Here is a 13,064-nt window from a genome sequence, read left to right as displayed (position 1 = left end):
AAAGAACCCACAAAATGACAATTAATTTTTCTTCACATTCTGCTGTTTCCTTGTTAAAGCATTTCCTCCCTTTTAATTTTTTTTAAACCAAGGAGACGACAATTTGCTAAGGAATTACATTGTCAAATCATAAGCCCAACAGTGTCCATTTTAAAAACATACTATAAATATTGTAAATCTGTTTAATTTTTTAAATGAGGAAGGCATAGCTACCAGAGAACCAGTACTTACTAACCCATAAGCTAACTACTAGAATCCTAAATTTTGTGATCAAATCCTGTAATCATTATTTAATGAAGAAGACAGCCCCAGACCTTTCTGTATCTAAAATAGAAGCACATTCAATGTAGCTTTATAAAGGAAACAAACCTGTACATTCAGCACTGAGTAGATATCCTAAAAGACAGATGGTGACGAGGCCCGGTGATTCTGCCATGATCATGTTCAGGTACCACATAACCTTTGTTAGTAGATTGTGCAAGTAGCAAGGTTGACCAATTGTTCCAAAGTACAAGCTGAGCTGTATTTACTTCTGGGAAACAGTGTCTATCTCCCTCAGTGGGCTGTTTCCAATGGCCTCTTGGATCAAATGAAAAGAGGAGGCAGTGGCCATCGTTAAACTTCACCTCTGATTCCATGGGCTTCCGTCACTGTGGCTGACCTGAGACTGAAGCTCGAAGTGACCCATTGTTAGAATAGGGGACGGTACAATGGCTGCTGCTGCTGCGGCAGCAGAACTCATCTTAGGATCCATCTTGTCCTTGTCAGGGAACACTAATGTCATATAGTTGAAAGGTAAAGAGATGGAAAGAATGAAGTCATTTTGTCTCCCACCTTAAAACGTTTCCACTGCTTATATCTGTTGAGTCACCTGGTGGATCTTTTATCTTCCTCCTCATAATGAGGAGTTTATAAACTTCATTGTGCTGTGTATGCATATGGTGAAGCAGATGGGCCCTGTCTCAGAACATATGTATATATGTTTGAGTGTATATATGTATGCATGTATACTTATGTATAGAAAATAAATGTATAAATATTATTATATAATAGTTCATATTTATATACCACTTCACATGTAGTATAAAAACTCATAATAGTATAGCAACATTTACCTGCCATTCTTTGTGCTGCTGTTGTGATACGTTTTATTTCCAAATGTTATAAACCCATATTATCTTGTTATTCTGCTTTAAATAGTCAACAGTCTTTCAAAGAAACTTTAAAATGAGGAAGAATATATTTAGTCATATGTTTACCATTATGATATTCTTCATTTCTTTGGGTAGACCCAAATTTAAATCTGTTACAATTTTTCATCATTATGAAAAATTTTCATTAATAATTTTGATAGTATAGGCTATTTTATGACAAATTTTCTCAACTTTATTTGAAAATGTCTCCATTTACCTTCATGTTTCAAATTTGGCTGCATATACAGTTCTAGGTTGAAATTTTTTCTTTCAGCACATTAAAGAAGTCATTCTATTGCCTTCTGGCATGCATTGTTTCTGATGATAAGGTAGTGAATATTCTTATTTATTTTTAGCAATTTGACTACAGTGAGTCAAGGTATTCTTGGGGTTCATTGAGGTTCTTGAATCTGTGGCATTAAAATTAGGAAAATTCTTGTACCTTATTTTTTCAAAATTTTGTTTTAAAATAAAACAGTTATAGAAAATTACAAAGTCAATACAGAGAGGTCCTATATATCTTTCCCTATGTTTATATCTTATATAAATATAGTAGTATAATATCAAAACCAGGTAGTGAACATTGAGTGGTTTATTTTATGTGTATAATTCTAAGTGATTTTATCACAGGTATAGAAGAAAAATTCTGTCTTCACAAACGTCTCCCTTGTGCTACCGATTTTATGATCACACCCCTCCCCCTTCTTCCAATTATTCCTAACCCCTGGCACAACTGATCAGTTTTCAGTCTCTATAGTGAGAATATTGTATAAATGGAACCATAGGGTATGTGACCTTCTGAGATTGGCTCTTTTCATCCAGCACAATGTCTTTGAAATCCATCTAGATTGCTGCATGTTTTAGTAGTTGTTTTTTATTGCTGAGGAGTATGGATATGCCAATTTGCTTGACTATTCACTTACTAGGGACATTTTGATTGTTTCCAGTGTTTTGCTATTGCAATAATGTGTTTTCAACATTCATGTACAGGTTTCTATGTGGACATAATTTTTAAATTTCTCTGGGATAAACGTGTAGGAATGCAGTTTCTGGGTCATGTGAGAGTTGAATGTTTGGTTTTTAAATAAAGTGCCAAGCTGTATTCCAACATGTCAGTACCACTTTACATTCCAACCAGCAATGGATGAATGATCCAGTTTCTCTACATACTTGCAAGGATTTGGTATTATCATTTTTTATTTTAGACATTCTGATAGGTGTGTATTTAGACCATTTATATTGAAGATAATTATTAATATGTTACTACTTAAGTCTGCCATTTTATTGTTTGTTATTTTCCCCCTTCTTGTTCTCTTTCCTCTATTCTCTTTACATGCCTTTTTGTGGGTTACTTGAAAAAAATTTTAGAATTCCATCTTGATTTATTTATAGAGGTTTTTAAAAAGTGTATCTTATTGTATAATTATTGTAGCTTTTGCTCTGAGTTTTACAATATACACATGTGACTTATCAGAGTCTACTGGCATCAGTATTTTAACACTTAAGTATGAAGCCTTACTTTCATCCATTAATCTTCTCTACTTTTAAATATCACTGTCATGATAACCAGATATGCTATTTTTGTTTTAATTATCAAATATCATTTATAAAACTCATGAGAGCTTCCCTGGTGGTTCAGACTGTAAAGAATCTGCCTGCAATGCAAGAGACCTGGGTTTGATCCCTGGGTTGGGAAGATCCCCTGGAGGAGGGCATGGCAACCACTCCAGTATTCTTGCCTGGAGAATCCCTGTGGACAGCAGAGCCTGGTGGGCTACAGTCCATGGGGTCACAAAGAGTTGGACGTGACTGAGTGACTAAGCACAGCATAGCACATGAGGAGGAGAGGGGTATTCTACTGGATATATTCATATCTCTGCTCTTTCTGTTGCTAGATCTTCCTATCCAATTCTTTTATCATTTGCTTCTCATTGAAGAATGTCCCTTAGCCATTCTTTTAAGATAAGTCTGAAAATGCTTCTATTTCCCCTTCATGCTTGAAGGATAGTTTTACTGGATATCGAATTTGTGCTGGACTGTTTTTTTCCCTCTAGTACTTGAAAATGTACCATTTTTTCCTGGCTTCCATGTTTTCAAATGAGAAATCTACTGTCATTCAAATTGGTCCTCCTCTACAGGTATTGTGTCAGAGTTCTCTGGCAGCTATCAAATTTCTGTTTTCTTTGTCTTTAGTTTTCACAGATTTAGTTATGATGTGCTTTGGTATGGATTCTTTTGGCATTATACTGTTTGGGGTTCACTCAGCTTCTTGAATCTATAAATTTGTCTTTTTTTCCAAAATTTGGAAATTTTCAGCTATTATATCTTTGGCTCCACTTTCTTTTTCCTCTCCATATGGGATTCTAATTACACCAGTGTTGCATGTATTTCACTGGTCCACAGGACTCTCAGTCTCTATTAGTCTGTATTTTCTCTCTTATTAAGTACATTCTGTGAATTCACTTTCTGGTAAGCTCTCTTTTAAGTTTACTGAGTTGATCTGTCATCTCCACTCTGATTTTGAGCCTCTCCAGCAAGATTTTTTTTTAAGTTATTCTTTTCAGCTTTATATTTTCCATTTTCTTTCTTTTTTTTTTTTTTTAAAATAAGCTTTTCTACTTTTGCTGAGATTTTCTATTTTAAAATTTTTTCTAAGATAATCTGTAGTAGATTGTTGAAACATTTTTATGATGCCAGCTTTAATATTCTTTTCAGATAATTCCAACATTGATTCATTTCAGTATTAGTGTCACTTAGTCATCTTTTCTCATTCAAATTGTGATTTTCCTGGTTCTTAGCATGATGAGTGGTTTTCAATAGTATTCTGGACATTTTGCCTATTATGTTAATAGACACTGGGTCCTATTTAGCAGGCAGTCACTCTGACCTATGACCCAGGTCATGGGCTATTTTTCTGGGCTGTGATTCCAATTCAACTTTTAGATCTTTGTGGGATTATTTTGGTAAATAAAATTCCAGGTCAGTTAATATTATGATATGGAGGCTATCTGCTTATGCCTGACCTAGTCAGCCATATCCTTTCAAAACAGAGAGCTTTCTCCAATTGATAGCAAAAGGAGAATTCGGAGATGTTCAAAGTATGTGACAGGTCTGATGAAGCATTGGTGGCTTTGAAGTTGCCTGGGAGGTGATGGGGCGTGTGGAAGGACCAAAGAGTGGTCTCTAGAAGCTGAGAGCCAGCAAGAAATCAGGGATTTCAGACCTATGTGGAGTGTGTTAGTTGCTTAGTCATCTCTGACTCTTTCTGACCCTGTGGACTCTAGCCCACTAGGCTCCCCTGTCCATGGAATTCTCCAGGCAAGAATACTGGAGTGGGTTGCCATTTCCTTCTCTCAGACCTATAGCAAAATGGAATTCAGTTCTGTCAACACCCTTAACTGGTCTGAAAATGGGTTATTCCCCAGAACCTCCAGATAGGAGCCTAGTTTACTGACACCTTGACTTCGGCCTCAGGAGATCCTAAGGTGAGATCTTATTTGAGATCACTTGCTCTTTTGTTTACCAAACTGTGACATAATAAATGGGTATTGTTATAAGCTGGTATGTTTGTAGCAATATGTTATGTGACAATAGAAAACTAACACTCTATCATTAGTATTTTCATTTGTGCTAAACATTGCTTTCTTCCTGAAGTTCTTTTTGAACTGTTGGTACCTCTGGGAGAATAAACAGATACCATCTTGAGAACATTAATTTGAGATTATAAAAGCTTTATAGTTTTAGCTTTTATGTTTTAGTCTGTGATATATCTTGAATAAATCTTGTATATGAAGTGAGGTTAATATTTGAGGTTAATTTTTTCTTCTTTATGAATATGGATTGCTCCAGCTCTATTGATTGATAAGACTATTCTTTCCCCCTCATTTTAGCTTGCTGCCTTGGTCAGAAAAAAGTTCTGTTCATGTGAGTTTATTGCTGAACTCTCTGTTCTGTTCATTTTGTATACATTTTTATTTATATGAATGAGGGTATAGTAAAAGTTTTAAATTCAAATCCATCAGTTTAAGATCCATTTTTGGGACTTCCCTGGTGGTCCAGTGGTTAAGACTCCACTCTTCCATTGCAGGGACCATGGGTTGGGGATCTAAGATCCTGCATGCCACATGATCCAGCCAAAAAAAAAGGTTAAAAAAAGACCCATTTTTATTGCTCTGCACACATCTAGTCTGATACTTCTAACTGCTGCATGGTGTATATACACCATATTTTTTCCTAGCTTTTCCCTCAGTGATTGGCATTTCAGTTCAGTTCAGTTCAGTTGCTCAGTCATGTCTGACTCTGCGACCCCATGAACTGCAGCACACCAGGCCTCCCTGTCCATCACCAACTCCCGGAGTTTACTCAAACTCATGTCCATTGAGTCAGTGATGCCATCCAACCATCTCATCCTCTGTCGTCCCTTTCTCCTCTCACCTTCAATCTTTCCTAGCATCAGTGTCTTTTCAAATGAGTCAGTTCTTCGCATCAGGTGGCCAAAGTATTGGAGTTTCAGCTTGAGCATCAATCATTCCAATGAATATTCAGGACTGATTTCCTTTAGGATGGACTGGTTGGATCTCCTTGCAGTCCAAGGGACTCTCAAGAGTCTTCTCCAACACCACAGTTCAAAAGCATCAATTCTTCAGTGCTCAGCTTTCTTTATAGTCCAACTCTCACATTCATATGTGACTACTGGAAAAACCATAGCTTTGACTAGACGGACCTTTGATGGCAAAATAATGTCTCTGCTTTTTAATATGGTGTCTAGGTTGGTCATAACTTTTCTTCCAAGGAGCAAGCGTCTTTTAATTTCATGGCTGCAGTCACCATCTGCAGTGATTTTGGAGACCCCCCAAAATAAAGTCAGCCACTGTTTCCACTGTTTCCCCATCTATTTGCCATGAAGTGATGGGACCAGATGCCATGATCTTAGTTTTCTGAATGGTGAGTTTTAAGCCAACTTTTTCATTCTCTTTCACTTTGATCAAGAGGCTCTTCAGTTCTTCTTCACTTTCTGACATAAGTGTGGTGTCTTCTGCATAACTGAGGTTATTGATATTTCTGCTGGCAATCTTGATTCCAGCTTGTGCTTCCTCTAGCCCAGTGTTTCTCATGATGTACTCTGAATATAAGTTAAATGAGCAGGGTGACAATATACAGCCTTGATGTACTCCTTTCCCAATTTGGAAGCAGTCTGTTGTTCCATGTCCAGTTCTAACTGTTGCTTCTTGACCTGCATACAGATTTCTCAGGAGGCAGGTCACGTGGTCTAGTATTCCCATCTCTTGAAGAATTTTCCACAGTTTATTGTGATCCACAGAGTCAAAGTCTTTGGCATAGTCAATAAAGCAGAAGTACTCTGGCATCTAAATTGCTTAAAACATCTTGTTTCCACAAATATTGCCACAGTGGACACCTTCTTTTGAGTACCCGTAGGGAATAATATGGTCATTTACTTAGGATATATATTCAGGAGCAGAATGTCTCAGTCTTAGGATATTCCTGTTCCTGGTTTGTCTAAGAACTGCCAGATTGTTCTCCATATTGGCTGCACCAACCTACATCCCCAGCAGCAGTGCATATAGATTTCTATATTGCACATTCATACCAATTCTTGGGATTAGCCTTGTAAAATTTTTGATAATTGAAAAGGGCTAAAGTGCCATCTTGTTTTATTTGATGTTTGCCTTATTATTATGAGTTAGAACATGTCTCTGTATACTTTTCAGACTTCTAAATTTCCCCTTTTGTAAATTGCGTGCTAATGACGGTTGCCAATTTTTCTCTTGGGGTTAATTTGAAGACTTTCCTTGAATATTCTAGAAATTAAGATAATCCATTATCAGTTTTAGACATTGTTTATAATGTTTTGTAATTATATAAATTATATATAATTTTAATGTTTATATAATTATATAATGTTATATAATTGTAATTTTTCCAATTCTGTCATATATCAAGTAACTGTGATTTTCTTATACATTTTTGAATAGATGTCCTCAGTTTGAATTTATTAAATGCATCAGTTTTTGCTTTTATAATCTGTGATTTTAAAGTTTTGTTTGAGTATTGTTTCCCTGCCTCTTGGTCAAAAAGATATTCTCTTATATTTTTATACTAACTTTATAGCTTTATTTTTCACATCTAGGTTTATAGTCTAATCTGTAAGTCTAAAATTTGATAACAAATTTGATGAGTGTGTGGGGAAAGAATATTTGCATTTGCTGTTGGGGGGTACACAGAGTTCTGGAGGTCATTTAGGTCTTATCAAAAGCCTCACAAATTCATTCTTTTGATATAGAAATTCAGCTGGTGATTATAAATGAACAAAAAATTTAACCTCCAAGTTATATTTTTATAGTTATTATAATAGTGAAATACTGAAAATAAGCCAAATATTCAACAATAAGAATTGTAATAATTAAATAATGGTATATTGATCTCTGACATGACACAGCTTGCCAGAATAGCAAAAACAGTGGGGAATTGTTGTTCAGTGGGTATAAAGTTTCAGTTATGCATGAAAAATAAGTTCTAGAATTCTGCTGTACATCATTATGCCTATAATAATAAATAATAAATAAAATTGCTACAAAGCTACAGTAATTAAGAAAATGCAGTAGTAGCACATGGATAGACAGTTTAGTTTCCTATTCCTGCTGTAACCAGTTGCTACAAATTTGGTGGCTTAAAATAAATTATTATCTTATCCTTCTGAAGGGGGTCAGAAATTCAAAATCAGTCTCAGTGAGCTAAAGTCAAGGTGTCGTCAGGGCTGGTTATTTCTGGAAGTTCAGAGAGAATAGTTCCTTTTCCCTGTCTTTTTCAGTTTCCAGATGCCACCTAAATTTCTGGCTTATATCACTTCCTTATATTGTTCCAGCCTCTTGCTTCCATCATTGTTTCTCCTACTGATTATGATCCTACTGCCTCTCTCTTATAAGAGCTCTTGTAATTACATTGGGCTCACTGAATAATCCTGGAAAATCTCTCCATCTTAAGATCCTTATTAATAATCACATCTGCAGTCTCTGTTTTTACCAGAAGTAAGACAAGACATTAATAGTTTCTGGGGATTAGAATCTGGGGATATTTGGGGGCCAATATTAAGCCTACCATACATATCAATGGATTAGAGAGTCCTTAGGTAAATCCTCAATTTTATGGTCATTGATTTTGACAAGGGTATTGAGACAATTTGATGGGGGCAAGTAACAGTATTTTCAACAAATGGTTTTGGAACAACTGGATACCCATGTGAAAAAGAATGAAGTTGAAAACAAAAGAGTGAAGTTGGAAAAAAGGAATGAAGTTTAATCCCTACCTCATATCATACACAAAAATTAACTCAGAAATGGACAATAGAACTAAAACTATAAAATCTTAGAAGAAAACATATGTGAATCTTCATGATCTTGGTTTAGGCAATAGTTTCTTAGATATGACACCTAAAGCACAAAAAACCAAAGGAAAAAAATTGATAAATTGAATCTCATCAAAATTAAAAATGTTTGTACATCAAAAGACACTACTAAAAGAGTAAAATTATTTATATAACTCACAGAATAGGAGAAAAATATCTGCTGATCATATATCTGATAAGAAACTTTTTAGTAGGATATATAAAGAACTCTTAAAACTCAACATCAAAAAATGCAAATAACCCAATTAAAAATTGGCAGAAGACCCCCCCCCCCACCAATTGGCAGAAGATCCAAGTAGATGTTTCTCTGAAGATATACAAATGGCCAAGAAGGACATGAAAAGATGCTCAGCTTCATTAGTCATTAGGAAAATACAAATTAAATTCACAATTATAGACAACTTCAAACCCAATAAGATGGCTATAATCAGCAAAACAAAATAAGTTTGGTAAGAGTGTGGAGAAGCTGGAACCCTCATACATTGTTCTACACAATGTAATATGGTACAGCCTCCATGGAAGACAATTTTTTGGTTCCCAAAAAAGTTAAACACAGAATTACCATGTGACCCAAGAATTCTACTCCTAGGTAGAATTTCATTTACTCAGGAGAAATGAAAATTTATGTCCACACAAAAATTTGTACATGAATGTTAATAACATTAATTTATAATAGCTAAAGTGTGCCATTAGCAGATGAATGTTTAAGCGAAACATGGTAAGTTCATACAACTGAATATTATTCAGCCATAAAAAGGAAAGAATCCATACATGCTACAATATGGGTAAACCTTAGAAACATTATGCTAACTGTCGGAAGCCAGTTATAAAAGGCCACATATTAAGACTTCCCTGTTGGTTCAGTGGTTAAGACTGCAGGGGGCATGGGTTCAGCCCCTGGTCAGGGGAAGTAAGATACCACATGCTGCATAGCCAAAGATAAACAGAAAAACAATAATGGGGAAGTGTGTTTGACATGGACAGTTGCTTTCAATTGTCAATTGAGAAAGCAGCATGTTAGTGTGATTGCATTCACATATGTGTGTTCTTGTGTGTGTAAATGATGTTCACACACACATGCACACTTACAGCCAAAGTGGATTACTCCAAAATTTTCAGTGTGTTTTTTTTCCTGGTTCTTGATTACAGGTTTTTATTTTCCTTGTTTATAATTTCTTTGTTGTTTTGGAATGAGCATGTAATTTTTTAAAAAAGTTTTTGACTGCACCATGCAGCATGTGAGATCTTAGTTCCTCCATCAGGGATGGAACCCAGGCCTGCTACAGTGAAAGCTTGGAGTCTTAACCACTGAACCTTCAGGGAAGTTCCTAAATTTATTTTTTATTTTTAAAAATTTATTTTTAATTGAAGGGTAATTACAATTTTGTGTTGGTTTCTGACGTTCATCAACATGGATCAGCCATAGGTATATATATATCTCCTCCCTCTTGAGCCTCCCTCCCCCCTCCCACCCCATCCCACCCCTGTAGGTTGTCACAGTTCCCTGAGTCATATAGCAAATTCCTACTGGCTATCTATTTTACATGTATTAGTGTATATGTTTTCATTCTACTCTCTCCATTCGTCCCACCCTCTCCTTCCTACCACCCCTCACATTCATAAGTCTGTTCTCTGTCTGCATCTCCATTGCTGCCCTGCAAATAGGTTCATCATACTATCTTTTTAGAATCCAATATATGCGTTACTATAAAATGTTTGTTCTTCCCTTTCTGACTTACTTCACTCTGTGTAATAGGCTCTAGGTTCATTCACCTCATTAGCACTGACTCAAATGTGTTCCTTTTTATGGCTGTGTAATATTCCATTGTATATATACCACAACTTCTTTATCCATTCATCTGTTGATGGACATCTAGGTTGCTTCCATGTCCTAACTATTGTAAACAGTGCAGCAATGAACATTGGGGTACATGTGTCTTTTTCAGTTATGGTTTTCTCATGGTATATGCCCACTAGTAGGATTGTTGGGTCATATGGTAGTTTTATTCCTAGTTTTTAAAGAAATCTCCATGCTGTCTTCCATAGTGGCTGTATCAATTTACATTCTCACCAACAGTGCAAGAGGATACCCTTTTCTCCACACCCTCTTGAACATTTATTTTTTGTAGATTTTTTGATGATGGCCATTCTGACTAGTGTGAGGTGATATCTTGTGGTTTTGATTTGCATTTCTCTAATAATGAGTGATGTTGAACATCTTTTCATGTGTTTATTAGCCATGTGTATGTCTTCTTTGGAGAAATGTCTGTTTAGGTCTTTTTCCCACTTTTTGATTAGGCTGTTTGTTTTTCTGTTATTGAGTTGCATATGCTGTTTGTATATTTTGGAAATGAATCCTTTGTCAGTTGTTTCATCTGCTATTATTTTCTCCCATTCTGCCTAATTTTATTACATTAAAAAAAAAACTGCTAGCACTTATGGACTCAGATACAGTGGCACTGAGGAAGGAGAAAAGTCCATTAAACTTCAGCTTTTCCCCTGAATATCTCCTCTGTTCCAGGACAAGTGGAAGGAAGGCAGAGCTTGCTTCGTTGATCAGATTGAATGAGCCTGCTCTTTGTCCAGAGTGCAGGGGAAGAAGTGGAGGGTAATGGGCACAGTGTGGTGGCACCCCTGCTTTGTATTTTAGGTGAACTCTCAAGACAACAGGCATATCCACAATCAAAGGTAAGCGCCCAAACACCCAAAGCTGAGTGGAAATGTATTTAACAATGCTGATTATTTGTGTGATTGAGTTCTCTACGTCTTTAATTTGCATTAGTACAAGTGACCTGTTGTTTTGCATTTGCTTGAAAGTAATTTCCCTTGTATATGTTTGGTGTCCTGGAGTGGCTTGTGAGCTTTCCTTGGATCTTGGCTTTTCTTCCTGTTTTTACTCTCCCAGAGTCTGGTAACAGTGCTTGCACACAGCAAGGACACAGCCAGTGTGGATAAAATGGTTGTATTTGCAGAAACCAGGAGAAACTTAAATCATTAACTAACTGTGCTATCTGTAGCCAGAAAGATACTCTGTTTTATTCTAAAGCCAAAGGTTTTTATCTTTGGTAGGTGCCCCTCTCCCCCCCCCCCCCGCCCCGTTAAACTGTTTTATAATTAAGAAATGAACTGCTGTTTTGGCACACATTTTCAAACAAGTTTGACTTTTTATATTGCGTACCTTTTTCTGCACCACAAATTACCACAAATTTAATGGCTTAAAATAACACATTTATTATCTCACAGTTTTTGTGGGTCAGAAGTGTGAACATACCTTAGCTGAATCCTCTGCTTAGGGTCTTAGCTGGTTACAGTCAAGGTCTCAGCCAGACTGTGTAGTTATTTAACTGGGGAAGAATCTGCTTTCAGGGTCACTTGGGTGGTTGTCAGAGTTCATTCCCTTGGTGGTGTGAGGACAGAGGGTCCCCTGGTGCTATGTTGGCTGCCCTCACTGCTAGGGGTTGCTCACAGTTTCTTGCTTTATGGGTTTCCCCAATATGGCTACTTACTTCTTTAAGCTTTTATCGTGCCGTGGTCCTGCCCACACTCAGGGTAAAGGGATTATATAAGAAGGCGGCCCCTAGGAGGAGGGTATCATGGGAAACCTTATGATTTACTTAGCCACACTTGTGATGTATTTTAAACTGTATACCAGAAATTGATGCTGTCCTAGACTAGACATTTCATGATTATTTTATGTTTTTAAAATAACTAACATGAGTATTTGACTTACGATAGCTGGACTCACTGCTAAAGCACGTGCTTAGCTGGTTGTCTAAAGGAGCTCCATTTCAGTGACTTGTCAGGGAACATTTGCTAGGAATTGCTGATGCCAAAAACCAAAACTCAGTTGTTGGTATCATATTTATGGAGAATGGCCCGTAAGTTACATCAACTACCCATTCCTAAAGAAATTCTAAAGCCTATGTAAGCCAGACCTTTGCAGAGCTGGTCCCATCTCTCTGGCTCCCTTAGAAGTGCTTTGACCTGAAGTCATCAGCCTACAGCAAGTGATCCTATAGGAAACAGTACTAGGAAGCATGGTGCTCATGGATTGTGTAATGTAATGTCTAATCTTAGTACCAGAAATACCTGTCCTCTTGTTTGGCTTATTTCCTGGAGGCACTGTAAATCTTGTCGCTGCTTTTCTTCCTTCACACTGGCTGATTTTATGACTGGCATGCTGTTGGCAGGTGTTCCGGACTTTCAATAGATGTTTTGTGTATTAACTTGACTCCTGACCCTGTTTTTTACCTTCTACCATTTTTCCCACCTTGCTCTGATTTCCTGACCTTTTACCTTCTTTTTACCTACAATTTTATCATGAAATAAAATAAATAAAAATCAGTCATATCATATAAATCCTGTTGGTAATAAGGAAGAGTATAAATATCAATAATTGGTTTGAATGCTATGGGAGTCTCAGAGTGAGCCTTGTAGTTGTTCCAGTA

At 36.5% G+C, this 13,064-nt stretch overlaps 1 protein-coding gene across 1 annotated transcript in view; it reads right to left on the bottom strand.

The window, feature by feature from the left end:
- The window catches only part of F9 (coagulation factor IX), a 33,588-nt gene extending 33,069 nt beyond the window's left edge, over positions 1 to 519 (bottom strand). The window contains exon 1 of the mRNA XM_043897671.1: positions 370 to 519. Within this exon, the coding sequence (XP_043753606.1) occupies positions 370 to 457 (88 nt within the window). The 5' untranslated portion in view covers positions 458 to 519. The remainder of the gene's footprint in view (positions 1 to 369) is intronic.
- Between the last annotated feature and the right edge of the window lie 12,545 nt (positions 520 to 13,064).

The sequence above is a fragment of the Cervus elaphus genome, chromosome X (assembly GCF_910594005.1).
Source record: "Cervus elaphus chromosome X, mCerEla1.1, whole genome shotgun sequence".
NCBI lineage: Eukaryota > Metazoa > Chordata > Mammalia > Artiodactyla > Cervidae > Cervus > Cervus elaphus.
The sequence above is the reverse complement of the archived record's forward strand: the minus strand, read 5'-3'. Positions and strand labels throughout refer to the sequence as shown.